Source organism: Equus przewalskii, chromosome 16, assembly GCF_037783145.1.
Source record: "Equus przewalskii isolate Varuska chromosome 16, EquPr2, whole genome shotgun sequence".
Taxonomy (NCBI): domain Eukaryota; kingdom Metazoa; phylum Chordata; class Mammalia; order Perissodactyla; family Equidae; genus Equus; species Equus przewalskii.
The window spans coordinates 28,973,880-29,001,832 of record NC_091846.1 but is presented as its reverse complement, the minus strand read 5'-3'; the positions used below and the strand labels follow the sequence as shown (position 1 = coordinate 29,001,832).

Below are 27,953 nucleotides of genomic sequence, written 5' to 3'. Positions count from 1 at the left end.
ACCCGTAGTTGGGAACCGTGGAACACTGGTCCCGGAGCAGGAGGGAGGTATCCGGGCTGAGAGGCTCGGGTGGGCCTCGCGGCGGGCAGCGTCTCGACTGTCTCCGGGTGAGGAACACGAACCTGAGCCGGACCCAGGGGCGACGCGCCGAGCGGCGGGTCCAGTCATGTGAGTCGGGTCTCAGGCCCTGAACAAGGCGGTGTTGTTTCTCTGGGCGGCCTTTCCTCCCCGAGGCTCTCCCTCCACCACCGCCCCCTCCCCCGCCCCTCGGCTGGAGGCGTGCCGGGCGCGCTCTTAACTCGCTCGGGACCGGGCCCGGACCTGCAGGGCCGGTTTTCCGGGCGGGGTAGAAATGTTACCCCGCAGGGCGCCCTGGGGGCCTGGAGCACGGGTTCTCGGAAGGCAGGCGAGCGGCCAGCTGAGCTTGGACGGCCACCCGCGAAGCGACGGAGTGCTGCCTCCACCTACGTGGTCTGGGGTCGCGGGCACCCTCCCTTTTCGTTTTTGCATCGCGTGAACCCTGGGGAATCGTGAGACTGTAGGGTTGGAGTGCGGCCACCGCTGCCGCCTCCGCCTGCCAGAGCGGCCAGCACTGGTTAGCGTAATCACCATTTTTTTTTTTTTTTTTTGGTCTTACCGGCTGAGAGGTCCCTGGGCTTTCCCAGCTCTCTCTTGCCCTGTGGCTCAAGCACAGATTGTATTAACTGATAGTCTCGGAGGAACCACTGCCGCCCACCGAGTCTTGTGCTTTGTCCTTTTGGTGGAAATAACGATTTAAAGCAAACTTTCCGAGTTTTTTCAGGCCACCGTTCCAGCACCCTCCCAAAATGCCAGACATGAATAAAAAGGATAATTAATCTTCTCTTAAGATGTTTCTTGTTTCTTCACACTGATGACAGTAGCAAATGAGAAATTTTTTTACGAAAAAGTCATTTTATTTAAGGGAGTTTTAAATCCGGTGCAGATTTTTTCTACTCTACTGGCAACAGAATTTCAGTGGACTGCTTCAGTCAGGTAAATAATAAAACAGGATGCTGTGTTGTAACAAGACAAGATTCAGTAGCAGGGGCTTATAGTATTTCTTTTTATTTGTTTTTCTGATAGTTTTTCAAACTCTAAGACGACTTGAAGCATGCAGAATTTTACTTTTTTAAATTGTAAATAAGCTTAGACTTGTTTTTCCCTTTTTCAGGGCAGACTACTGGAAGTCACAACCAAAGAAATTCTGTGATTACTGCAAGTGCTGGATAGCGGACAATAGGCCTGTATGATAATTACACTATTAGAGATTCTGATAACAGTGTATTCTTGTGAAGTGTTCCTTTCTCACCTAAACTCAGAATTTACAAAGCATTTTTATATACATTGCTCTTGATTTTTCAAAACATTGAAAGCTTTCTATTGCTTTTTCATTCCTTGTAGGAAAGCTCTGAGCCTTCTTTTTCATCAGCCTAGATTTGATTATATATTAAGCTAAATTATTTCTCTGGCCGTTCAGTCACATTCAGGACATGGACATTGAGTGGGTAATCTCATTCATGTTTATGAAATACCTATGTTATGATGATATTGTTTGTAATACTGTCAGATACAAAGTAAAAGTGGAAAGCCCTTAATAGGTAAACAGAAACATTATTGTCATTTTTCTTGTTTGCTTTCTGCTCTAGAGAGAATTATATTTGATGCAGAGCTTTATATCTGTAAATGTTTAAATTTGAAAAAACATTATTACCTCTGTTCAGAATATGGAAATAACAACTCTGATTAAGCAGATAATTACTGTATCTCTTACTCTAGATTCAGCTTTTAAACATAAAACAAAAAGCAGCTCCACTGAGTTTTTTGCCCTCCTTTCATGCATGTCATATTAAAATGTCCATAGTACATAAATGCTAGGGTATCATTTGAATGTATATTCACATCATTTTTACTCATTGGAATTAGATGCTCAAAGGAATAGTAGCCCCATCCTTAACAATGTCTTCTTCTTTGGTAGACATTACAGTCGTCCTTCAGTATCTGTGGGGGATTGATTCCAGGACACCACACCCCAACCCCAATACCAGAATCCTGGGATGCTCAAGTCCCTTAATTGGCACTCCGTATTCCTCATCCTCAGATTCAGCCAACCATAGTGTCTGATGCAAAGTTGGTTGAATCCTCAGATGCGGACCCCGTGGATATGAGGGCTGACATTATTTACTATTGTCTACAAGAAGTTTGAGGATGTGTTTCTTTTGGGTTTTGTTTTGTTTTTTAGTCCTTTGTTGTTTTTTTTGCTTGAGGAAGCTTAGCGCTGAGCTAACATCCATGCCAGTCCTCCTCTATTTTGTATGTGGGATGCCTCCACGGCATGGCTGATGAGTGGAGGAGGTCCGCGCCTGGGATCCGAACCCGCAAACCTGTGCCACCAAAGTGGAGCATGTGGAACCCCAACCACTCGGCCACTGGGCCAGCCCCCTGTTTTTTGGTCTTTTTGAACAGTTGCTAAAGTTCTTGACTGTTTTGTTTGACTTAGGCCATCCTTACAAATAAACGTCACAAATTTTCAGACCCACCCAAAACGCTGATAGTCTTTCTTTTTTGGAAGTACCCAAGCAGTTCACTGAGTTTTATGAGTTATCTAGAGTAAACCCTTCTGGGATAGTCTTTCTTCATCTCCTTGAATTGCTAATACACATTGATTTAACCTTTAATTAGAAACAAAATTAATTTATTTTTGAATGGGCCTTTAATATTCTTTGTGTGGTATAATCAACTTTAGGAAACCCAATATATGAAAAATAGAGGATGAATTTTATTTACAAAGTCACACTTTAAAGAGGAATTCACAGTAGTACTTTAGAATAGCTCAGCTAGTACATCGTATAAGATTTGGTTAACAAAATCTATTTTGCAGTTTACCAGAAATTTCTTATTGCATACAGCCGGACATTTGTAATTTAGGGAGCACTTCTGGCTGTTTTAGATAGGTAAACAGTCACTCACCCACCTCTGTCCCCATCCATCCAGTTACTGTCATTTCTCATAGTTATCACTTTTTTCCTTTTCTTGTTTATTCTTCCATTGTTTCTAACCTGTACATACAGATATAGGTTGTTATTCCAACATACGTAAGAGGTAGCATACTGTATACACTATCCTGCACCATAGGTTTTTTTTTTTAATTGAACAGTATATGCTGGAACTCTCTCCACATCAATATATAAGGAGCTTTGTTCTCTATTACAGCAGCCTAATTTTGATAGATGGTGCCAAATTGTCCTACATAGGAGTTTTATATTTTGTATCATTACCACATTGTATAAAGTATTTGTTTACAGTTTAGGAGGAATTTTTTAATGACCACTCTTCTCCCAGTTTGGAGGAATAAGGTTCAAAGGATCATTGTTTATTCTCTATGTCTCTTACCTAATGTGGCAAGTAGGGCAGTAGAAATTCTAGAGACGTCCTGGTTTTGACATTTTATGTTGAGAGGTGTTTCTTGAAGTTAAGATTTGTTTTCCACTCCTCTTTTGGCTTCATGTCTTGTTTGAGACCTTGTTACAATTATATTCACTAGATTAGTCATCAAGAGTACCTTGTATTTTTCTCCGTTAATGTGGCCATCATAGTTTATTTTAAGCCCGAAGGAAACCTGGTCAGAGGGCATAATAACAAATAATGGCGGTCAGTTCCCTAGTGTCATTTCATAAAAAGGGACAATTTTCATTAAAATTATTTTTATCTTTTTTGCCAGTTGTTTTAGTTTCAATTTTATGTTCCATTCCCATATTTACTGTTACTTTACAGTGAACGTTATGATAATTATGTAGTTTTCCTTTGTATTTTCTCTCTTTTTCATTTTCAAGAGTGTTGAATTTCATGAAAGAGGAAAGAATCATAAGGAAAATGTGGCAAAGAGGATCAGTGAGGTAATTTAGTTAATTTCTTTCTTTGCCAATTTTTCTATGTAAATATCAGTACTTTATCTAGCCTTCACTTGTATGTGTCTCACATAGATTAAGCAGAAGAGCCTGGATAAGGCAAAGGAAGAAGAAAAGGCATCAAAGGAGTTTGCTGCAATGGAGGCAGCTGCCCTGAAAGCATACCAAGAGGATTTGAAAAGGCTTGGCTTAGAGTCAGGTAAAAAAGCAGCCAGCATGTTTTAAAAGTAACATCAGAGGTCATGCTAAGCGAGCTTTTATTGTTTCCATAAAGAGGTTATACACTCAGGGTATACTCTTTTTTTGGGGGGGCGGGGGGGGGCCTTTTTTTTATTGAGATAACATTGGTTTATAACATTATATAAATTTCAATATAGCCTACATTGTGTTCACCACCAAAAATCTAGTTTCTGTGTCACCTTGCAGATGTCCCCCTTTACCTCTTTTGCCCACTCCCCCAATCTCCCCTGGTAACCACTACTCTGTTGTCTGTCTGTGTGTTTATGAGTGAAATCGTACTGTATTTGTCTTTCTTTATCTGACTTATTTCACTTAGCATGATACCCTCAAGGTCAGGTATACTCTTAGTGCTTTTCCTATGCATCATAGCCCTATTTAGACTGTGGGACTTTGCTTATGCACTCTTGTGTTGCTTTTAAAACTTCATCTTTCAACACCTCCATTCACAGCAACCGTTCTGCCTTTATGATTACCTATTGCTGGGTCTGTCACTGATTCATTTCAGAGACACTTGAATTTTTTAGGTATTCTAATTAATTGGCTAAAAGGAGCTATTCATTAAAAAATAGGCCTTGCGTTATAACCATAGTTCACTTTATCCATATGGTCAAAACTATAAATCATGTTTATTTATATGGTTGAATTATAGTGAATTAGCCTTTTGTGGACAAATTAACTGACTGCTACTAGAAGGTAAATAATTTTTTCTTTTTTTTAATTTTTTTATTGAATATATTTGATATATAAATTGTGTAAACTTAAGATGTATAACATATTAGTTTGATACATTATATATTGTGATATGATTGCCATTGTAGCAATGTTTATCACATTACACAATTATGGTACAGTATTATTGCCTATATTCATTATATTGTGCATTAGATCTCTATGGCTTATATACAGCTCATTGCAAGTCTGTACCCTTAAACAACCTCAATCTTATCTCCTACCCTGCATCCCTTGGTATCCACCATTTTACTGTTTTTTTTTATGAGTTGACTTTTTTAGATTTTACATATAAGTGAGATCATACACTACTTGTCTTTCTCTATCTGGCTTATCTCACTTACCATAATATGCTCAAGATCCATCCATGTTGTTGCAAATGTCAGGATATCCTCCTTTCTGATGGCTGAAAAATATGCCAGTGTGTGTGTATACCACTTTTTTGGGGGGAGGGGGGAATACTGACCCTGAGCTAATATCTGTTGCCAATCTTCCTCTTTTTTGCTTGAGGAAGATTGTTGCTGAGCTACTACCTATGCCAATCTTCCTCTATTTTGTATGTGGGACACTGCCACAGCATGGCTTGATTAGCAGTGCATAGGTCTGCACCCATGATCTGAACCTGTGAACCCTGGGCCACTGAAGCAGAGTTCGAGAATTTAACCACTTTGCCACCAGGCTGGCCCCTATGCCACATTTTTTTAGTCCATTCATCTGATGATGGGCATTTAGGTTGTTTCCATATCTTGGCTATTGTGAGTAATGCTGCAGTAGACATAGGAATGCCAGATGAGTGGTGCCATGTCTGTGCCCAGGATCGGAACCCACAAAACCCCAGGCCGCCACAGCTTAACCATTCGGCCACAGGGCCAGCCCCCAGGATAGTATTTTTAAAGTTTGGTTACAGCTGTTGGGCATAGCTAGCCAATCCTTTGGAAAAAAGTAAAGCCATAAAAACTACCCAGTTTTTCAAATACCTGATGGATCAGACTGGCTAACACGGGATTTGGTCATTCTTTTCAGTACTTATTGATCTAATGCAAAAAAATAATTGTATTTATTTGCATTTCTTTGAATATAAGTGAAAGTAAATGTTAATTTTCTGAATTACCTTTGTACTTTTTGCTCATTTTTCGGTTACAGTGTTGGATTTGTAAGGGATCTTTGTTGGAACATTAACTGGCAGTCATATTTGTTGTAAATATTTGCCATATGTCTTTCTTGTATATGTATTTTTTTGTTTTTATTTTTGCCATACAGAATATTTGAATTTTTATGTAGTCAGATTTAACGTTATTTTACTTTGTGTTCTTTTCATAAATGTCTTTCATTTGCAGTTTATATTGGTGTAAAAACATGAGAGGGACCGTGTAGTGGGGAATAGCTTTACTTTTTTCCAATTAATTTATTGTTAATCCAACATCATTTATTAAATTAACTCTTTTTCTTCTAATAAGAAACACCAGGAATCTGTAGTTGGGTCAGTGTCAGTACTGTTCTGTTTCAGTCATGTTTGCCTACTCCTGGTTCAGTTTCATACTACTGGGTTTTTTTTTTTACCATAGTTTTAGGATAAGTTTTAATATCTAGTAGGACTAGATTCCCCTTTCCACTTCTTTTTTATAATTTTCTGGATATTCATGCATGTTTAGTTTTCCAAATGAGCTTTATAATAATGTGTCAGGTTCCCAAGAGAATCTTCTCAGGCTTTTGGTTGAATAACATTATTAATGTTTTATACCAGCAAAAAAAAAGAAAAAGGAAAAAGTTAGATTTGCTTCTTCGTCTTTCTCTCATTTTTTCTCTAGAAATTTCAGAGCCAAGCATATCACCAGTAACTAGCAGTATCCCACCCACCTCTGTATCAAATCAGCAGAAAGAAAAGAAGAAAAAGAAAAAAGACCCAGCAAAGGGCAGATGGGTAGAAGGCATAACCTCTGAGGGTTACCATTACTATTATGATCTTATCACAGGAGGTAAGTCATTTAGGCATAGACCTAGTAGACAATGATTACTGACAGTTTATTCTGTGCTAGGACTTTTAGTAAATATTGGAACATTTAAACAATGAAAGACATTTTTGTCACAATGGTAAAAAAAAAAATTATGTGCCCTTTAAAAAGGTACCCTTCTCATAGTGACTTAATGTCATACTTAGATAAAGCCTTAATGGTGAGTTCCTTACAAATAAACTATAGTTTATATTTTCTCAATAAAACCTTCCAAAAGTGTGAACTATGAGTAAATAAAGCATTTTACATGGAAGTAAGGCATTTCAGATCCACTTCGCAAATTACAGGGTTTCTTGAAATCAGATATTCTGTGGAAGAGATTTTCTATCCAAAAGCAGACTGGGAACCAGTAACTGCTTTCTTTTTTGTGTAGCTGTCTTGATTGACCCAGCAAAGTACTCCCCCTCCTATTAATGTGTTGGATATCACTTTCTAATAAAATACACAATGGTATTTTTCAGTAAGAAAATCAAAAACATCTTTTTTTCTTCTAAAACTAAATGTATTTGAGATTTGTATTCCATATAAATTCTGAGATAAATGCATTTATTATATATTTATGTAGCATTTTACTCTCCAGAAACATAAAATGTAGTGTCATAAATAAACAGCTAAGTGTGATACAAGGAGGAATTTTGAAGTGCTGTAATGTGAGATATAGTTAAGATTATATAGGAGCTCTGAATAATGAAGAATTAATTGTGATTATGTGGATCTGAGAGATTATCACAGAAATTACTTTTGAGCTGATCTATAAGTTAGGATGAGCACGTCAGAAATGATGTCCTCTAACTCACTATTTGTATTCCTAGCACCTAACACAGTGCCTGGCATGATGCAGACACTCCATAGGTATTTTGATTGAAAAAGATTGCAGTAGCTCATCATGAGGGTACAGCAAGCATTCCAGACAGGTAGAATAATATGAATTTAAAAAGGTTTCAAAGTTTTGGAAATAGTCATCTGTTGGAGGTAAAACATAAGGTTCTTTGAAGATTTGATGACAGAAGAAAGAAGCTAGAAAAATAGATTGGGGCTTTGTCATGGAGGGCTGGGAGGATGATGGTGCCATTTACTGAGTTGTGAAATACAGAAACAGAATAAGTTTAAGTGAGAAACTAAGGAATTCAATTTTAGATGTGTTATGGTTGAGGTACGTATTGGACATTCATGTGACAATTTTCAATAGCTGATGATTAGAATCTGGAGTTAGGGAGATAAATTGAGTCTGGGAATGTAGATATGTTAACTTTTAGACGTACAACCATGCACCCCATAACAACATTTCGGTCAACAACAGACCACATGTACAACAGTGGTTCCCATAAGATTAGTACCATATAGTCTAGGTGTATAGTAGGCTGTACCATCTAGGTTTGTGTAAGTGCATTCTGTGATGTTAGGACGACGACAAGATCGCCTAACACCACGTTTCTCAGAACATATCCCTGTTGTTAAGTGACGCATGACTGTCTGAGATGACAGGGAGAAAGAAGAGAATGAGAAGTAAAAAGGGTGGATAGTACCTATATTAAAAGAATGGATAGAAGAAAAGCCAGGAAAAAAGTAACAAATGGTCAGGAAGGTAGAAAATGAGATCAGGGAGTTAATCGAGTTAATCGTGTAGAAAACCTTGGGCTACAAGTATTACTGCAATTATGACGATCTTTGGAATCATCAGTTTTGGACTACCTAGAAATGGTAACACTCACTCAGTATTTGCACTGAACCTTAAGCAAAGTGCATATTACAGTTCAGCAGGGAACCATAAATGATTGTATGGTAGGGATTATAAGTCTTGCTCAAATTTACATAGAAACCATTTATTAATTGTCGTTTCTCCCTTCTCACGCCTATTGCTTGCTTCCTTTGTTCACCAGCCTACTTTATTCTCGTTCTCAGCAATACTTGTTGTTAATTCCTGCTTATTTCATCTTGTTCCTCTTCTGAGTCAGTCATTCCAGTTCTTACTCTCCCCTGCCCCAGGATGTCAAAAGGCCGTCTCATTCCTTCAAAACTTATCCAGCCTGAATTCCGTAAAGTCTTTAAGAGAAGCACTACCTGGCTCTACTAATTCCTGTGAAAGTACCATAACTTCTAATCCTTCCTCTGTTCTTTCTTCTTGGTTACAGAGCATTCACATGTATTTTTCTGCACAATATTCCTGGGATATATATTGTTGCTCTTAATTTTTTAGTTATGCTTTTAACTATAGACCTGTCGTGTTTTGTACACATTGAATATCTTGTAAATTTTCACCAAATTAATTTTTTTGGAAAGTTTTGGTTTTTTTTTTTTTTGAAGCAAAAAGGTTTTATAAATGCAATATATTTTGCTTTAAGCATCTCAGTGGGAGAAACCTGAAGGATTTCAAGGAAACTTAAAAAAGGTAACTGAAGCACACTAATAGTGTCTTTGCTTTATTCTTTAAAGTGATTGGCTTCTGGGGTTTTTGTAGAGTTTTGTTAAGCAAATTTACTTCCAAGTAAGCCCCCCACACACACTTGGTTCCTTCCTATAATTCTTTTGCTAACAAAAGGCTGGGTGGAGGTAAAAGAGTAATGTCTACCCAAAAATTCCATGCAGGCCAAATGTTAGTTGGTTTGCATTCAGTTGCCATTCACATGTCCCTGTCCCCATCTGCAAAGAATTGTGCCTGGCTTCAGAGGTGAGACATTCTCTCCCTGAAAGCTGGCTCATGATTAACACAAACCAAGCTTCCTGGCCATGATCAGTACTATCACCCCTAACTCCCAGGTGTCAAGAGAAAAGGATAGGGTGGCTGATTCTGCCTTAGTTATCTAATATATAAGCACGTCATTATCTTCAGTTTTTGCTGTTTTTTTCCTCCCCTTAGACAACAGTGAAGACTGTTTGGGTAGAAGGTTTAAGTGAAGATGGTTATACCTATTATTACAATACAGAAACAGGAGGTAAGCATTACTTTTGATTACCTTAACTATCTAAAATTGTACCTGAAACTGCTTATTAGCCTTTGGATGAATCATCTAACTAACAAATTTTAGTATAGTGATAAACATATTTGTATACCAAGCATGTGTTATTTTTTGTAATTTAAAAACATTAATACAATGGAAAAGCAAAAAGATTTTCATATATAATATACTGTGCTGCTCATTGTTCTCAGTTGATACTGTATTCACAAATTTTAAAATCATTTTTACTTTGTCTAACATTACTGCTTTTTGTCACAATTATTTTAGAAATAGAATCATTACCTTGGAAGATATGTTAGAAATCACCTAATTCAAGTTGCCTTTTCCTTTTTTAAAAAACAAAACTGAAGCTATTTTAGCAGTGGCTGAGATTATCAAATTTTCACTTTGTTTTAGTTACATAAATATTTATGAAACACGCATAATTATTGTTACCTAGTTACTATTCAAGTTTTTCAAATTAAGATTTTATCTAATTTAATTTCATAAAACTGATCTTCAAGTACTTGGTTTCTACTGCAGTTAAATTTACCAGAATAGCTAAAATATTGGTGTAACTTTGGGAGGGTTTTTTTTTTTAAATTCCTACTGTCCAAAGCCCTCTACATAGTATTAAATCTTTTAGAGGGAAAAGGCCCTTGTAACCTCTAAGTAGATACCTAGCCTACCCAATGATATAATGCAATGGTTCTACCTTAGAAAAATTGTGGTACTGAACGTTTATAGAGATAAAATATAATGTAGTAGTATGATAGAGCTCTAGAGTTAGATCTGAGCTCAACACACAGCTTCTTCCCCTACCAGCTATATATTGTGGGCAAGTCACTGAGCCTATAGTTGCTCTTAAGTAAAATAGAAATAATCATCGGTACTCTGTGGGGTCTATAAAGTTCCCAGAACAGTGCCTAATACATAGTGGATGCTTAATAAATTATTTATTGCTGCAAGTTCTTTTGTTAATTGTATGAAATATAGTTAAGGAAATAATGTTTTTTATTAGTGCTGGAAAGTAACCTATATTAATAAGGGACTATACATACTGATTTGCCCTCAACAGTTTTGGTTTGTGTCTGGACCAGTGTAATTATTAACAGAGCCCCTTCCACTCTTATAACTGTCCTAGTTGGACAATAATTTTTAGAATCCTGTTCCCTTTTGTTAAACTAAAAATAGAGAATAACTTCAAGATAATTAGAAATGCCTAATAAACCACCAGGTGGCAGTAGAGTTCACTCGAGTTTTTTCCCTCTAGTATAAAAATGACAAATTATATTCATTCAGATCTTCACAGTATGATTTCACTTTGTGAGGATCGCAGGAAATATTTGTGATAAAAAATTCCAGGAAATCTGATGTGTGCTGACTATCACATTTCCTGAAATTGCTGTCAGGTAAATTGTGAGAGTCTTTAGAAAGTGGTGCCCAGTTCTTTAGTCTCTTTCCACTGGGGCTATAGTTTATACACCTAATCCAGATTGTTTGAAATTAATTTCTGAGAGATAAGAGAGCAAGAGCTTTGGGAACTCTTATTTATTGTCTTCTTGATCAAGGGGTGGTGTGAAATAGATGCAATGTTGTCATTTAATAATACATTGTCAGTGACGGAAAGCATTAGGAATTACTTCTGAATAGAATTGGTAACTAAATAACATGACTATTAAAATGTGTTAAATAGAATCCACATGGGAAAAACCTGATGATTTCATTCCACACTCTGGCGATCTGCTTTCTAGTAAGGTCAATGAAAAGTCACTTGGCACCCTAGAAGAGTCCAAATCATCAGATTCGCATAGTGATTCTGATGGGGAACAGAAAGCAGAAAAAGCAGAGGTCTCTACAGAAACACAAAAGCCAAAGATAAAGTTTAAGGTAGGTTCTTGATTTATTTTTTACAAAAGTTTATCAGTTTATAAAAAGCTCTACAGACGTCTTCACTTTTATGGTAGAAGATAGAAATAAAGCCAAGACACATATTTTGGCAACTGGATAAATGGCTATAGCATTTATTAACATCTATTTGGTAGCAAGACAGATCATTTTTAGACTCCTAAGTTTGAGATGCCTCTGTAACATTCAGAAAGCTGTCCGAACATGCCATGTCTGAATATCTAGGCTAGAAATGCTAATTTGAGTATCCTCAGCATACTGGTAGTAACTTAAATCTCAGAATGGATGAAGCAACCTAGGAAAATGACCTTGGGGAACATTAAACATTTAAGTGGCAGGCAGAGAAAGAGGAGCCCACAAGGTAGAATGAGGAAAGAGTGGTTAGAAAGGTATGCAGAGAAGTAGAAGAATTCAGTATTCCAGAAGCCAAAGGAGTAGAGAGCATCAAGGGTTAATTAGGTCTAGAAAAAGAAAAATGTCCACTGAATTTTGCTGGAAGAAAGACCTTGATGCCCTTCTAGTGATTTCACCAGAGTTTTGGATAGCAGAACTCAAATTACAGAGGGATGGAAAGTAGTTCACAATGTATATGTGGTTTGGATATGAAATGAAAAGTAGAAATTAGATGATATGATGGTGGCTGTGTATTGACTCTTAATTATGAGAGATTTGTGGTGGTGGTGTTTTCCTTGAGAGGGACTCCAAAGGAGGTAGATAGGGAATACCAAAAAAAGGTAGAGGATTGGTTGGTCTTGAACAAGGAATAAGCTCATTTTTTGTATGAAGGTAAAGTTTTCATTTTCTAAAAGAAGGTATGACTGTGGATGAGTTGGTATCAGGGAGGAAATTGAAAGAGTCATCCCTTTTAACCTCAATTTATTCGTTAATAAAGAAATCAAGATTGCTTACTAAAGAGCTTGGGGACCTTGACAACATTAATAAATTGAAATAGTCACTAAACTGGGTGGGAGAGGAAATGAACCAAGTAAGAGGATTGCCAGGTGGGTGCTGAATGCCTAGCCATGGCAGGAAAGTAAAAACACACTTTTATAGTATTACTAGTCCTCCTGCTTTTGTCACCTCTCCAGAAACACTCAGGACCCCAGGTGCCAAAGCAAAGAAGACATGTAGCATTGATCCATGGTTGAGATTACTGGCCTGAGAGGTGAAGGATAATCAAGGATGCTGGAGAAGAGGGTACTTCCAGGCCACATCTAGGATCTTGTCATTGCCTGGAATTTCTCTACCTACCTCATAAATCTTGGTGGAACTTAGGGTGAGGGATGTATTCAGTTTGTAGAGAAGCAGCAGCAAAACCCTTGTTGAGGTAGCCATCTCACCATGTTCATAGTCAAATTTAGGTAACCCAGCATCCAACTTGGGACAGATACTTTTTAATTTCAAGCAAACAAAATATTAGAAAATACAAATAAACAAGGGCAAACTACCTATAATGCTGTCGCTTCCCAGAAAAATCACTATAATATGTTGGTGTTTATTGGTCTATAATTTTTTTCTAAATTCAGACATGTACGTTATTTTAAACAAAATACGGAGTGATACTGTAATAAAGTTTTATTATTTTTCAATTGAATCTATCACAAAGACTTCAGTAAGTCTTCATCTACCAAAATGTTGGATAGTATTCCATGGTATGAATATACCATTATTTATTCAGCCCTCTGTTGCTGAATATTTGTTTTTAATAACCACTAAGGAGAAGAAATAACTGGAGACACAGTACTAAACAGTGTTAAAGTCTCCACTGAAATTGGATATTGTAAATTTTGAAGTCAACACTTGACAGACCAGTGATTGGTTAGGTCTGTGTTGGAGGTTTTTAGGTCCTATGCAATAGGCTGGTGTAGGGACAAAGGTATTTAAGGGTGCTGGCAAAAGAATGTTTATAAGGTGGTTCCCTGTGGGGTTGGGGCTCTGTAATGAAGGATGTAAAGTTTAGATGAGATCAACAAACTCAGACACTAGGAGAAGTTAAGGTATTAAAGATAGTAATGAGGTCAGACAGGAGGTATAGTAGAAGAAAGGGAGTGAGGAAGCCAAAAGAATAACTTTCTGTTGTCAGAGAGTGGGCTTTTGCAGTTTAAAATTTCACAAGTGGGACATTGTCAAGTGACAACCTAGTTCACGTTAAAAGGAATGTAGATGTGAGGATTTAATTTTTGAATACTACTTATGCCCCAGGTGCTATATATGAGGAAAAATATATAACACTAGGTGGCTGCAATGTAGTGAAAGCCAAAGTCATTGGTTATGAGGCTCACAAAACTGAGGATAGGGAATCTTTAAGTTGTAGGATAACAAGAGTTTGAATAGAGAGAACATGATGCCAGAGTTGCCAGTATCATCAGTGAATATGGAGTAGTCACCAGAGGTCATTAGGTCATGTAAAGAATGGAAGAGAACTGTATAGAAGGTGGTAGGAGCCTCAGAGGAGGAAGCATTTATCGCATGAGGATCAAAGCATAAATTATCATGACCTCAGTAAAAATGTTTTATTAAAAAAGTCATGGCCTGGAAGCAGTCAAGATCGCTAAAAGAAAGCAGACCCTGCCTCCTAGTCCTATGATATCAGTAGCATGAGGGAATGAGTTAATATCCATCCAAAGAATTGCCACCCATGGCTGCCACCCATGGCTGTCTAGTTTGCAAAGGAGCTGAAATCTAGAGCATAGTCTCCTTGCTAAACTAGGTCACAGGGCTTTGTTATCCCAGATTAAGGGGTGCCATGAAAGTACCAGCGCTAGCCAGGGGCTCCCGTGGGAACTGCTGCTTCCTCAAGGGTGTCTTTTTCTAATTTCACATAGTTACCCGTTGTATATTCTAGTGAGGCTCTGACAGTGTCTTCAATGTGAAGACAGATTTCAGTTAAGACTAATAGGGCGAGGGGCCAGCCCCATGGCCGAGTGGTTGAGTTCACACACTCTGCTTCAGCGGCCCAGGGTTTCGCCAGTTCGGATCCTGGGCACGGACATGGCAATGCTCATCAGGCCATGCTGAGGTGGGATCCCACATGCCACAACTAGAAGGACCCACAACTAAAAATACACAACTATGTACCGGGGGGCTTTGGGGAGAAAAAGGAAAAATAAAATCTTTAAAAATAAAAAAGGACTAATAGGGCAAGAGAGTTCTTTAAGTAGATAATTAGTGTAGAAGGGTCTAAAAACGTGGCATTAAATGCAAAAGGGGCAGACAGTAAAGGGAGGTCACTGTTGGATGTGCAAGTAAGGAGAGAAAGCAGAAAAGTGGAGAAGAGAGGATAAAAAAGACCAATTGTAGAACATTAATAGGATCACGTTATATTATTTTAAAAAGCAGGCTTGGCCATGGTGTGTTAACATTTTAGACTTGATGAAAAACCTAATGAACCATTAAATTTCTTTTATGTACATTTGTTGTGTTATGTGCAAATTTAAACTACGCGGGTTAATGTATTACTATTTATTAATCAATAACAAGGCTACGTTAAAGCAATTTGTTTTTGTCCTCATAGTTTTGCTTGAAGTGTGTTATTTCTTGACTTTGACATTTCAGGAAAAAAATAAAAACAATGATAAAGGAACTGAACCAGAAACACAGAAAGAAAAAAATACCCAGGAGCAGAATTCATCAGGTCCAAATGCAGAAAAACCCAAAACTCATAAAAAATCAAACCCATATGGAGAATGGCAAGAAATTAAACAAGAAGTTGAGTCTCAGTAAGTACCTGAAACTTAATCCCACTGTCATTAGAAATACTTTCCATCCCAGTACTTCCATGAATTGCAGTAACTAATTTCAAGGATAAGGGGTTCATTAAAAATATAGCTCATTTCTTTTATTTCTAGAGTGGTTTTATTTTTTCTAATTAAGTATTTTAAAATAGAAGCTAATGGTTATTTTAAAAAATAAGCTAATGATTGTTTTAATTCCTACCAAACCATGACCACGCACTGACCATGCATTCACACACTGACTCACACTGTGTACACATGAGCATTCTCACACTCACCATCATTATTCTATCAGAGAAACAAATATCTGCATATTCAATTTTATTATTGTGTAGTTCAGGTTGTGTTTATGTTACTTAGTGAAATACTAGGAAATGTGTATTTAATGCCCATGAGAAGCATATTGACTCTTTGTATATATTGAAGTCGCAGAAATAATAGACTGCATTACTTCAGCCACTAAGTGATTTAAGTGACTTAAAACAGGAAAATGGTCCTACTACACAAACATCTCCTATACTTCGAAGTTGAGAGTTCTTAAAATTTATTTTGAGTATTTTGTTTTCCTTGTGATAAGTATACTGTAAAGCCATTCTTGTTAAATTTTAACCTAGTCAGCCAGTTTAATATTTGATGGATTGTGTGTGACTTTCTAAGTAAATTAGCCTAATTTCTTAAGGGGGTTTTCCCCTAAAAATAAACAGTATATATTATTATAGGAAATTTTTGAAAATGAAGAAAAGCATATGAATAATTCATTGAGCTACCCAGAAATGATACTAACATTCTGAAATATTTTCCTCAGTTATCTTTTTCCCTATTTAGCATTATTAATATTTTATATTTTGTTAAAATGTTATAAATGTTATTTTTAATTGCTGTATAATATTTAATCATTTAGATGTGCCTTGATTTTCCTCAGCCATTCTCTTTCTGTTGGACATTTAGGTTATTTCCACACTTTTTGTTTTTATAACAAACTCTATTATATGGATATATTATTCTCTGCACATTTCTGACTATTCCTAGAAATGGAATACCTGTTTAAAGGTTATGAAATTTTGAAAATCTTGATACACAGTGTCCAATTACTTTCCAGAAAGAGCCTACCAATTTATATTCCATCAGCGGTTTTGGAAAGTTCCTGTTCCATTGAACCCTCTCAGCATTAATTATTCCTGAACTTTTAAATATTTCCTAGTTTGACAAAAAATATCTCATTTTAATTTTCTTTTCTTTGATTTACTGGTGAGGTTAAAATTTTTTTCATATACGTAGTGTTTTGTATTTACTCTTCTGTGAATTGTCGTTCATGGTCTTTGCACTTTTTCCTATTAAGGTAATTGTCTTCCTTATATAGTACAGATCCTAACCATTTATTAGTAGTAGTAATGGTGGATTTTCCACATTTGTAATTTGACTTTCAGTTGTGCTTATAATGGTTTTAGATGTGTAGAGTTTTGTAATGTTTAACTAGTCTCATCTCTTACTTTTCTTTGTGATCTGTTTTATTGATGATATCATTTTCTATCCAAAAGTCAAATATATACTTGTATTTCCTTCTGGTTTGTCTAGTCTTAACTTTGTTTTCATGTAATTTAATCCATCCCTAATTATTTTGATGCACCATATGAGATGAGATTCTAAATTAATTTTTTATCCTACCTGGCCAAACCATATTACCAATACCTTTCTTTCTCATTTTTAGGTATTGTTCTTTCCCCCATTTTTAAGTGACACTGTCTTTTTTATCTGGTGTGTAATTCTCAAGTTTACCAGTTTGTTTCTGGCTACCTATTCTGTTCCGTTGTTCTATTTGTGCTTGTGAAGTACAATAAAGATTTAACTATTGTGATTTAATTATATACTTTTTATGGTATGCTGTGATATCCAGCGGTGTATCCATATATTATTTTTCCTTTTCAAAATTTTCTGAAGCAGTTCCTTCCCATTTTTTCCCCCAGGTAAATTAAATCATTTTGCAGGTGTTCAACAGGTATAATATAATTTTAATCAAAATGATTGAAATTATATTTTACTTGTTGAATTTGGCAAAAATTCACATTTTCAGTATTTATTTTCATCCAAAAATGTTATATGTCTCTCTTTTTACTCAAGTTGTCTTGTATCCTCTACAGTTTTTGTAGCTGCCTCTGTGCAAGTCTCACACTTGCAGTTCTTGAGTATAAGCTAGCTTGAGTGCAGCCACTTAGTCTAGTTGGTTCACTTCTGTAACCCCAGAACTAAAAACAGTGCCTGGCACATATTAGGTGCTTAGTAAGTATTTATTAGGTACATGAATAAATTTTTACATATTTTGCTTTTTTTTAATTGTGGATTTCATACACTTTTTCTATTATTTCTTTAGCCAGTAATTATGGTGTGAAAAAGCCTATGTGTCCAGTTGTGTTGCTGAATTAAATTATTATTTATAAGACTTACTCTTTTGAGTCTTGAGTTTTCCATGTAGACACTTGTCTGCAAATACTGTGATTTTTTTTTTCTGTGGACTTTACCTCCTATTTATTTCATGTCCTATTTTAGTTAGATTTTCAAACATGGTGTTATATAATAATGATGAGAATGGGCATTTGTGTTTTGTTGCTGAATTCACTGGAAAAGTCTCTAAAATTTATATTGAAGATGATATTGACTGTTGGCTTAAGATAGATAATCTTTATTATGTTAAGGAAGTGTGCTTTAGATTCTTCAAGGATTGTTATGAGAAATAGATTTTGGTAAATTTCAATAGTCATAGCTTTGATGTGGAAAGCAGGTTGGGAAATGGTGGTCTGTAGTTTAGTTTTTGTTTGTTACATGTGATATCTTTATTAGATTTTGGTATCCAACTTAATGCTAAATAAAATTAATTTGGTAGCATTTAACATTTTTTAACGTTCTATAATAGTTAATAGTTTCTCTGAGATTAGAAAGTTTAAAAGAAATCACTAGTAAAATCTTCTGGTCTAGGTGGAGGTAATTTTTGGTAACTGTTAGTCTCTTGGTTACTATCTATGTGACTTTGAGCAAGTTGCCTAATCTACCTGAGGCTCAGCTTCTTCGTCTTTGTAAAATGGGATGACAATAGTTTCTACCTAAGTTCTGATTTTTTTGTGGGGAATAAATTAGAAAAAACAAATGAACACATTTAGCACCATGTATGCACTCGGTACCTAGAACACCTCAGCATTGGTGTTATTACATGCTGCAGCTGCTGTCCTTGGGGTAAGGAGTGAGGTGGTCACTTTAGTTACTTATTCTGGAGTACTAGTCAGTTTCAGTAATTTATATTTTTCCCAAAAAATCTTTTATTTCATCAAGAGTTTAAAATTTTAAACATTTGGTAATACATTAACCTTTCTGTATATTTATATTTTTCAAATGTTAAATCCTCTTTTTAAATTTTTATATTTTTTCCCTCTTATGTAATATTTGCTAAAGAATTTTTTTCCAGCTTGAGATATAATTGACATATAATATTGTAAGTTTAAGGTGTACAGTGTATTGATTTGAACAATTATAAATTGCAAAATGATTACCCCTATAGCTTTAGCTAATACCTCCATCATGTCATATAATTACCATTTTGTGTGCGTGTGTGTGGTTAGAACATTTAAGATCTAGTCTCTTAACAGTTTGAAGTATATAATATAGTATTGTTAAATATAATCACCATGCTGTACGTTAGATCACCAAAACTGTTAATCTTATAATTGGAAGTTTGTACCCTTTGACCAGTCTCCCCATTTCCCCCAGCACTCAGACCCTGGTAACCACCACTATGCACTCTTTCTGTAAGTTTGGATTTTTTTGATTTGACATATAAAAGATACATTTGTCTTTCTCTGTCTCATTTATTTCAGTTAGCATAATGCCCTCAAGATTAATCCATGTTGTTGCAAATGGCAGCTTTCTGTCGTTCTCATGGTTAAATAATAATTCATTGTAGATATATATATATATACCACATCTTCTTTATCCATTCATCTGTTGATGGACAATTGGGTTATTTCATATCTGGACTATTGTGAACAATGCTGCAATGATTGTGGGAGTGCATTTATTGCTTCAGGATCCCATTTTCATATCCTTTGGATATATATCCAGAAGTGGGATTGTTGAACCATATGGTAGTTCTATTTTTAATATTCGAGGAACCTCCATACTGTTTCCCGTAGCGGCTATACCAATTTACATTCCCACCAACAGTGCTGAAGCTTTTCTTCACATCCTTGTCAACACTTGTTATCTCTTGTCTTTTTACATCCTAACAGGTGTGAGGTGATAACTCATTGTGGTTTTGATTTGCATTTCCCTGATGATTAGTGATGTCAAGCACCTTTTCATGTACCTGTTGGCCATTTGTGTGTCTTATTTGGAAAAAAGTCTATTCAGTTCCTCTGCCCATTTTTTTAATTGTATTTTTTGGATTTTGCTGTTGAGTTGTATGAGTTCTTTATGTATTTTGGATATTAACCCCTTATCAGATAGATGATTTAGAGATGCTTTCTCCCATTTTGTAGGTTGCCTTTTCATTTTGTTGATTATTTCTTTTGCTGGCGAGAAACTTTTTAGTTTGATGTAGTCCCACTTGTTGATTTTTGCTTTTGTTGACCATGCTTTTGGTATCATATCCAAAAAATAATTGCCGAGACCAATGTCAGGGAGCTTTTTCCCTGTTTTCTTCTAGTTTTATGGGTTTATTTCTTATATTTAAGTCTGTAATCAATTTTGAGTTAATTTTTGTGGTGGTGTAAGATAGGGGTGCAATAGCATTCTTCTGCATGTCGTTATCCACTTTTAACAGCAGTTATTGAAGAGATTATACATTCTCTATTGAATATTCTTGGCTCCTTTGTCAAATTTTAGTTGACTCTCTATGTGAAGATTTATTTCTTGAGATCTTGATTCTTTCCCATTCGTCTCTGTGTCCATTTTTTGTGCGAGTATCATACTGTTTTGATTATTATAGTTTTGTAGGCTAGTTTGAAATCAGAAAGTGTGATGCTTCCAGCTTTGTTCTTCTTTCTCAGGATTGTTTTGGCTATTTGGCGTCTTTTGTGGCTCCATACAAATTAGAGGATTGTTTTGTCTTTTTCTGTGAAAAATGCCATTCGAATTTTGATTGGGATAGCATTGAATCTATAGATGGCTTTGAGTAGTGTGGACATTTTAACAATATTAATTCATCTAATCCACAAATGCAGGATATCTTTCCTTTTGTTGTCTTCTTCAATTTCTTTCATCATTGTCTTATAGTTTTCAGTGTATATACCTTTCACCTCCTTAGTTAAATTTATCACTAAGTATTTTATTGTTTATGATGCTATTATTAATGGGATTGTTTTCTTTCTTTTTCATATTTTCTATTGTTAGTTTATACAAACACAACTGATTTCCTTGTGTTGATTTTGTGTCATGATACCTTACTAAATTCGTTGATTAGTTCTAATTGTTTTTGATGGAGTCTTTGGGGTTTTCTATATATAAGATCATATCATCTGCAAACAGAGACAGTTTTACTTCTTCCCTTCCAATTTGGATGCCTTTTTTTTTCCCCTTGCCTGATTGCTCTGGCTAGGACTTCCAGTACTGTGTTAAATAGAAGTGGTGAGATTGGGTACCCTTGTCTTGTTCCTGATCTTAGAGGAAAAGCTTTCAATCTTTCACCACTGAGTATGATGTTGGCTGTGGGTTTGTCATATATGACCTTTGTGATGTTGAGATATTTCCTTCTATACCCAATTAATTGAGTGTTTTTTTTTATCATGAAAGGATGTTGTATTTTGTCAAATGGTTTTTCTGCATCTGTTGAAATGATAATGTGATTTTTATCTTTCATTCCATTAATGTGGTATATCACAGTTGATTGCGAATGTTGAACCATCCTTGCATCCCAAGCATAAATCCACTTGGTCATGGTGTATGATTCTTTTAATGTGCTATTGAATTCAATTTGCTAATATTTTGTTGAGAATTTTTGTATCTATATTCCTCAGGGATATTGGTCTGTAGTGGGGTTTTTTTCTTGTAGTATCCTTACCTGGCTTTGTTACCAGGGAAATGCTGGCCTCCTGTAATGAGTTTGGGAATGATCCCTTCTCTTCAGTTTTTTGGAAGAGTTTGAGAGGAATTAGTGTTAATTCTTCTTTAAGTGTTTGGTAGAATTCACCAGTGAAACCATCTGGTCTGGGCTTTTTTGTGTTGGGAAGTTTTTGATTACTGGTTCAATATCCTTACTTGTTATTGGTCTGTTCAGATTTTCTGTTTCATCATGATTCAGTCTTGATAGGTTGTATGTTTCTAGGAATGTATCCACTTATTATTGGATTTTCTCTTTATTCACTTCTACTTTATTTTTATAATTTTATTTTCCTAAGTGTTTTTAAGTTTCTTTGTTTTTCTTCTTTCTTCAGATGAACACTTAGACTGTTGACAAGAGGTGAGGAAGGGGTCCATTCTTAATGAAAATAGTTTAAGCTATTTTGTGTCTAAATATAGTTCTGCTCATATATTGCATAAACTTTGAATGAAGGTTCTTTGATTTCATTGTTTTTGGAACAGTTCAATATTGTGTTTTTGGTTACTTTTTGACTTGGTGGTTTTCCAGAGAGTGTTTAATTTAAATCTTCACAGGGGTGGGAGGTTTTTTTGGGGTTTTTTTTCTGCCTTTATTACACTGTGTTCAGATATTACGACCTTTATAGTTTTTGCATTTTGAATTTGGAAATGATCATGATTTTTGTGGAAATGCTTATATAATTATTTTTTGTAACTGTTCCAAAGTTATTTGAAAAGAAGGCACATTGTCTGTAATATAGTTTACCTGCAGGCCCTTGCCTTTTCCTTCAAATACAAACTTCTTTTCTCTTCTGATTATGTCTCCAGGATGTGTCCTAGTACACTGCCACTTCTGTTAACCTCCACTTAGGAACTTCCTGGGATTATGATTTCAAAAATGGAACCCTTCTCTGTTTTATCTCTCCAGTAATCCCACTTAATAGTATGGCTTGATCACTTTATCAAAATACAACACAAAGCACCAAGATTCAGTGAAATAAATGAGTTTAACATCAAATTTTCTTGGACACAAATTCATTTGTCCAGCGACCAAACCCTGCGACTCTTCATTACTCAAATCTTTCTCTGTTTGATTAATGGAATTTCTTAGTTTCACCTGGAAACAGAGTGGTCTAGGGGAAAGAATATAGATTTTAGGTCAGACAGGCCTGGGTTTTAATTCACACTCTGCTACTCACCTAACAGTTTGGTTGACCAAATTATTAACCTCTCTTTAAGTTTCAGTTTCCTCTCCTGTAAAAAAAAAATAAAAAACTAAGAATGAATACCCCATCAACATCAGGGGCTACTAGCCTTCTTAGAAAGCACCATTGTTGATAGCCCAAGGGAAAATAGGGAAGTAGAAAAAGCAAGCAAAAATAGCATTTAATATATATTTTTGTTTTGAAAGGCATCTGTTTTCAAAACAAATCAGATTTAAGACCTCTTCCAGTGAGAATCCCTATTTCCTGCATCCCCTCATTAGAGTTTGAGGAAGTGTTAGATAGCGTCGTGATCTACTAAGATAGCTTCTTACTTAAGTTTTGTATTATGCAGAATAGGGGTTTTTTTTAGTTGTAAACTAGCCATTACTGGTTTGAAATTTTATCTTTTTATTTATATTCTCCTTCTGTTCTTTGCACTGTTAGCAAATTTCATAACCATTCTTACGTTTAAAAAAAATTACTAAAATGCCTAGAGACCTGTTTTTTTAAACCTGTGTTTTTATCCAGGTATGTATAGGATGGGACATAAAAGATCTCTCAATACTATCACCATTGGCCTTTCTACATAATCATTATGAGAGGGAAGCAAATTTGTTCTTGTGTACTTTTAAGATAATTGAACCGAATAGCATTAATTAAATTTTAAGTCTTAGCAAACACATCTCTAAATTGCACACATTATCTCTAAATTGCAGTTATCAAGAACCATAGTTGATGGGACATCACTATTCTTGCCTTGCTGGTTTTGTTTGAGAAGTATATATAATCCATTCCAGTGCTCTTTTCATTGCAAATCACGGAAATTCTGGTGTGTTTAGGGGTGTAGTGGCCTCAAGCCTAGCTGGAACTTTGGGGCTTGAATAAAATCATCGGGCCATTATGTCCGTCTCTGACTTTTGTCTCTGCTTTCCTCTCCTTTCTCAAGGAGGCTTTCCCCACCTGGTGGCAAAGCTTTAGGCTAATATCATACTTACAGTTAGAGATCCCAGCAAAAAGAGGGTGCTCCTTTACCAGTTCCAAAACTGGTCTTGCTTAATTTTCAATCCCAAACCTCGTTCCCATTCCTGAGCTAACCATTATGAATTCTGAGTGGACATGAACTGAACTCAAAACTCACGGACAGAGAAGGGAGAAGAGGTGGTTCCCAAAAGGGAAAAAAAATAAAAGTTCTAGTGCCAAAAAAAGACATTAGAAGAGCAAAAATAAAATTAGAAGAGATTTCTACTCCAAGTGCTTTGTGCATCATCTGACACATAGTAGATATTTGGTATAGCTATTACTATATAAGGACTACTACTCTAGATTTACCATAGCCTTCCAAACTTCTCCTGACCTCCACCAAAGGTTTTCTCTGTTTCCCAGAATCAAACTGAATGACTCCATCACCTGTGTTGTTCTCGGGATTGAGGAGTGTAGGTCTGCACTAATCTTCCCTCTTCTTAGATGGGGTTTCTCAACTCTTGATATCTGGGACTTCTAACATTTAAACCATTCCTTTACTTTTTATTCCCTTTTCTCTCCTTTCATCACTCTTCTTTCATGCTAACCAGGTAATCTTTTGGTTTAAATGATAGAAACTTGAGTTACCTTAAATAAAAAAGAAGTTATTTCTCCGAAGATGCCCAGGAAGGTTCTACCCAGCAAGCTGTGGGAGGGGCAGGAATTGGGTTGGGCCTCAGGAAATAGTGGAATCAAGCCTGAAATGTTGGCAGGAGTCTCCATCTCCCATCCCTCTTTTTCTCTGCATGCCGGCTTTATCTCTGCAGAACTCTTTTCTCTATATGGGAGGATATGTGGTTCCCAACAGATTTTATACTCTTAGCTACTAGAGAGTTAAACATAATGGTTTAACTCTTTCTGGTCCATGTTTAAGAAGCTCATGGGTGGGACTGATGGGTGTGGTGTGACTTACTTGCTCTTTCATGGTCCAGTTGACTATGTAGAGGGTAGGGTACTGTGATAGGCTCATGTTAATCAGATACTGATCTCTGGATTAGTCAACTGATTATTTCTACTAACCGTGTGGATGGTTGAAGGACTAGTTCCTAGAAAAGAAGTGCTAGGCAAAGAGCCGCATGGAGTCTGCTGCACTAGGACATTGAGATTCCATGGTTTTCATCTTGTGCTGTGTAGGCCGCCAGAGTCCTTGTCAGTCTACAGCAAAATCAGTTTCCGTAAATACGTCTCCCATATCCACCCATGTAACTTGTACTGCTGATCATATATAAGCACAAGCGTTTCCTTAGATGATATATACCTTTTGTGCAACAGGAATAAAATAATAGATTTTCCTGACATATGTCCACCTAAATAAGTACTCAGTATCTTAACTACTACTATAAAATGAGTGCTTTAAAATGGTTTCCTATTCCAAAATAACCAACTTCTATCTTCTATTATTATCATTAAATCTTGGGCTTTGCTGGCCTCACAGGTCATGTGAAAGTTTGTATTACTCTGTCAAATAATGGTTTTATTTTTACTTTCTGTTCCAGTGAGGAGGTAGATTTGGAACTTCCAAGCACTGAAAATGAATATGTATCAACTTCAGAAGCTGATGTTGGTGGGGAACCCAAAGTGGTATTTAAAGAAAAAACAGTCACTTCTCTTGGAGTCATGGCAGATGGAGTGGCCCCAGTCTTCAAAAAGAGAAGAATTGAAAATGGAAAATCTAGAAATTTAAGGCAACGAGGTGATGATCAATAATTGTGAAAGAGCTTTTTGTACGTGCTTTTTGAACAGAATGGAGCTATATATCTTAAAGCTCCTCTGTGTTTGTTTCTAAGTACTTTGATGCTAAAAATTTAGATTTATTCTAAATGTATTTTATGTGAATTTAAAATAAATCTTTTTTCATGTGAAATTTATTTTTGTTCCTAAAATGGAAGCCTACCACATTGCATTGTAATACAGTGTATTGTGTTCAGTGTCTAAAAATTGCTAATTATGTCGTAACATAAGATGCTATGTATCTGTTATTTAAAACATGGAAAAGCAAGGCCTTTATTTGATTCTTATTCATATAAACATACATACTTACCCTGCACTGAAAATGCATTACTTTTGCATACTGGTATATTAACTGTTATCCAAGAAATAAGAATCAGACTACATAAAAGAAGATTGACAGCCCAGTGATGATTCAGTTCTGAGGATCTTGTCAGAAGGCTGATGTAGAAAGTGTATGTGTATTGGCTTACCTTACTCAATTCAAGGTCAAGGGCCAAGAACCAGGCCAGCAGCTCAGGTACTTCAGATGTAGTGCTTAACATGGAGTGAAATCAGACCAAAGGTATAAATGCTTATTTGCCCAGTTCAGTTCAAAGCAACAACCATTGCTTAAGCATTGTTACTTTGAGCTAGGCATTATGCTAGGAACTGGGGATATAAAGATGAATAAGACATATCCCTCTTCTTCATGACTTCACATTCTAGCATAGTCCTTTTTCCCCTAGTCGTGCACCCTGGTTAGCACCCTTTTATGTACTGGAAATTAATTTTTAAGGTTTATTTAAAGCTCTGTAGGTGAAGGCTTCAACAAAAATAGTAAAGTCTCTGGCTTCAGTAAAAATTGTTAGTATTACCTTAGACAAATTGGAAATTTCCCATTTTCTGGTTAAATTTCTTAAAAAGTGGAATTTTCTTATTTAATTCATTTGAAGTAGGTACCTTCCCTTTATTACTTCAAATTCTTAAAATTACATTTTTTATAAATCATACAGTATTTAACATTTGGTAGTACATATTTGTCTTTTAAAGTTACTACTGTACAAGTAAGAAAATGGTAGCTTATTAAAAACTATGAAAGACTAAATTAAATATTAGGTTTTTTCTTTCTTCCGATACTGATCAGAGTCAACTTAGCATTGGTGAGATAGTATTTGAAGAGTTGTCTCATATTCAGTCTACTTCTTTGGGTATGTCATGGATGTATAGCATTATGGAGAAGTATTTTAGATTCTCAATAGCCAATTTGTCATCTAGCTAAGCAGTGCATTTTGGTGCTTAATTCTCCTCAATTGGAAAAGATAAGACTGTAAATGGAATGCTGCTATATTTTACCCAAATTTAGCTTGTACAGAATACATAATTGACATTTTTAAAACCACACCTCATTATGTAAAGTGCTTCTCTTTGATGCATTTTTTAAAGTATCTCCTTTACCTTTGTAATAAGACAGTATTCTCAGAAGTTTGCAGGTGCATCTCCTTGAACTGAAACTGGTTTTAAGGAGTGCTCAGAAAAGACTCTTGGCAAACACAAAAATTTTCTATCAAATTGTAAAAAATAGTACTTTCCTCTTTGCTTTGAAAGATTAAGTAGAGAACATACCAGCTTTAACTGAATTTTTTCAGAAGTTAAATATTTCATATCACTTCTGCCATTACCTTTCTATCATATGTATTTTTATATATGTGCAGGTAGGAGACTATAAAAATAATAGATTTTTATTATAAGTTTAAAGCCCAAATAATAGAGAAATAAGTAAAAAAATAAAAATTTCAATAATCTCAGACTCCTCCCCCATGACCACTGTGGGGGTTTTTTCCTAAGCATGTTAACATTGGGTATATGTGGGTAACCCTTATGATACCTGGCTCCATGATGTCCACTCTCTGGATGAAATTTATTCAAAGAAGCATGGTCCAAACAGCCAAAAGTAGTTTTTGTTTTTTAATGTAGTTTTTATAAATTCTGAAAACTACTGGGGGAATAACCCTGCCAGATTTTTAGGTATTGAAAAACTATAACAATTAGTATGGTACTTGCTCACATATAGGCACATCATATATAAACTAGAATTTGTTTCTGATTGTTGTACCTGTATCACACTGATTTCATCATTGTGTTTTTATAGTATGTTTTTTAACATCTGGTAGAGCAGAGATCCTCATATCTTTCAAAATGTTCATATTTATTCATTATTTCAAGTAACGTTTTGTCAAGTTGCCACGTCTGCTTTCCCAAAAAAACTGATTTCGTACCACACCTACCAAGTTGGTAATAATTGCTACCTTCCTAAGATTGATTATTCTCATCTGTCAACATCATCTTTTCATTTACTCAGTTCTTCTTTTATGTCTCTCTACAGTTTTGTAGTTTTCTCCCTGTGGGTGCTACACATTTCTTGAAATGTAAGCTCTCTGAGGGCAAGGGCTTGGTCCATTTTGTGCACGCATAA

General features: G+C 35.7%; 1 protein-coding gene across 2 annotated transcripts; it reads left to right on the top strand.

Annotated features, from left to right (window-relative positions):
* Positions 1-30: 30 nt before the first annotated feature.
* On the top strand, positions 31-25,634 carry WBP4 (WW domain binding protein 4). 2 transcript variants are annotated; one of them, XM_008534315.2, is made up of 10 exons: positions 31-168; positions 1,193-1,265; positions 3,852-3,914; positions 4,002-4,125; positions 6,704-6,871; positions 9,250-9,296; positions 9,765-9,840; positions 11,540-11,733; positions 15,307-15,470; positions 25,267-25,634. In XM_008534315.2, coding segments are annotated over exons 1-10 (1,122 nt in total). In that variant the 5' UTR covers positions 31-166; the 3' UTR covers positions 25,478-25,634. The 2 variants fall into 2 exon arrangements, with proteins under 2 accessions (XP_008532537.1, XP_008532526.1); XM_008534304.2 differs by lacking the exon at positions 31-168 and adding an exon at positions 763-1,014.
* Positions 25,635-27,953: the final 2,319 nt, after the last annotated feature.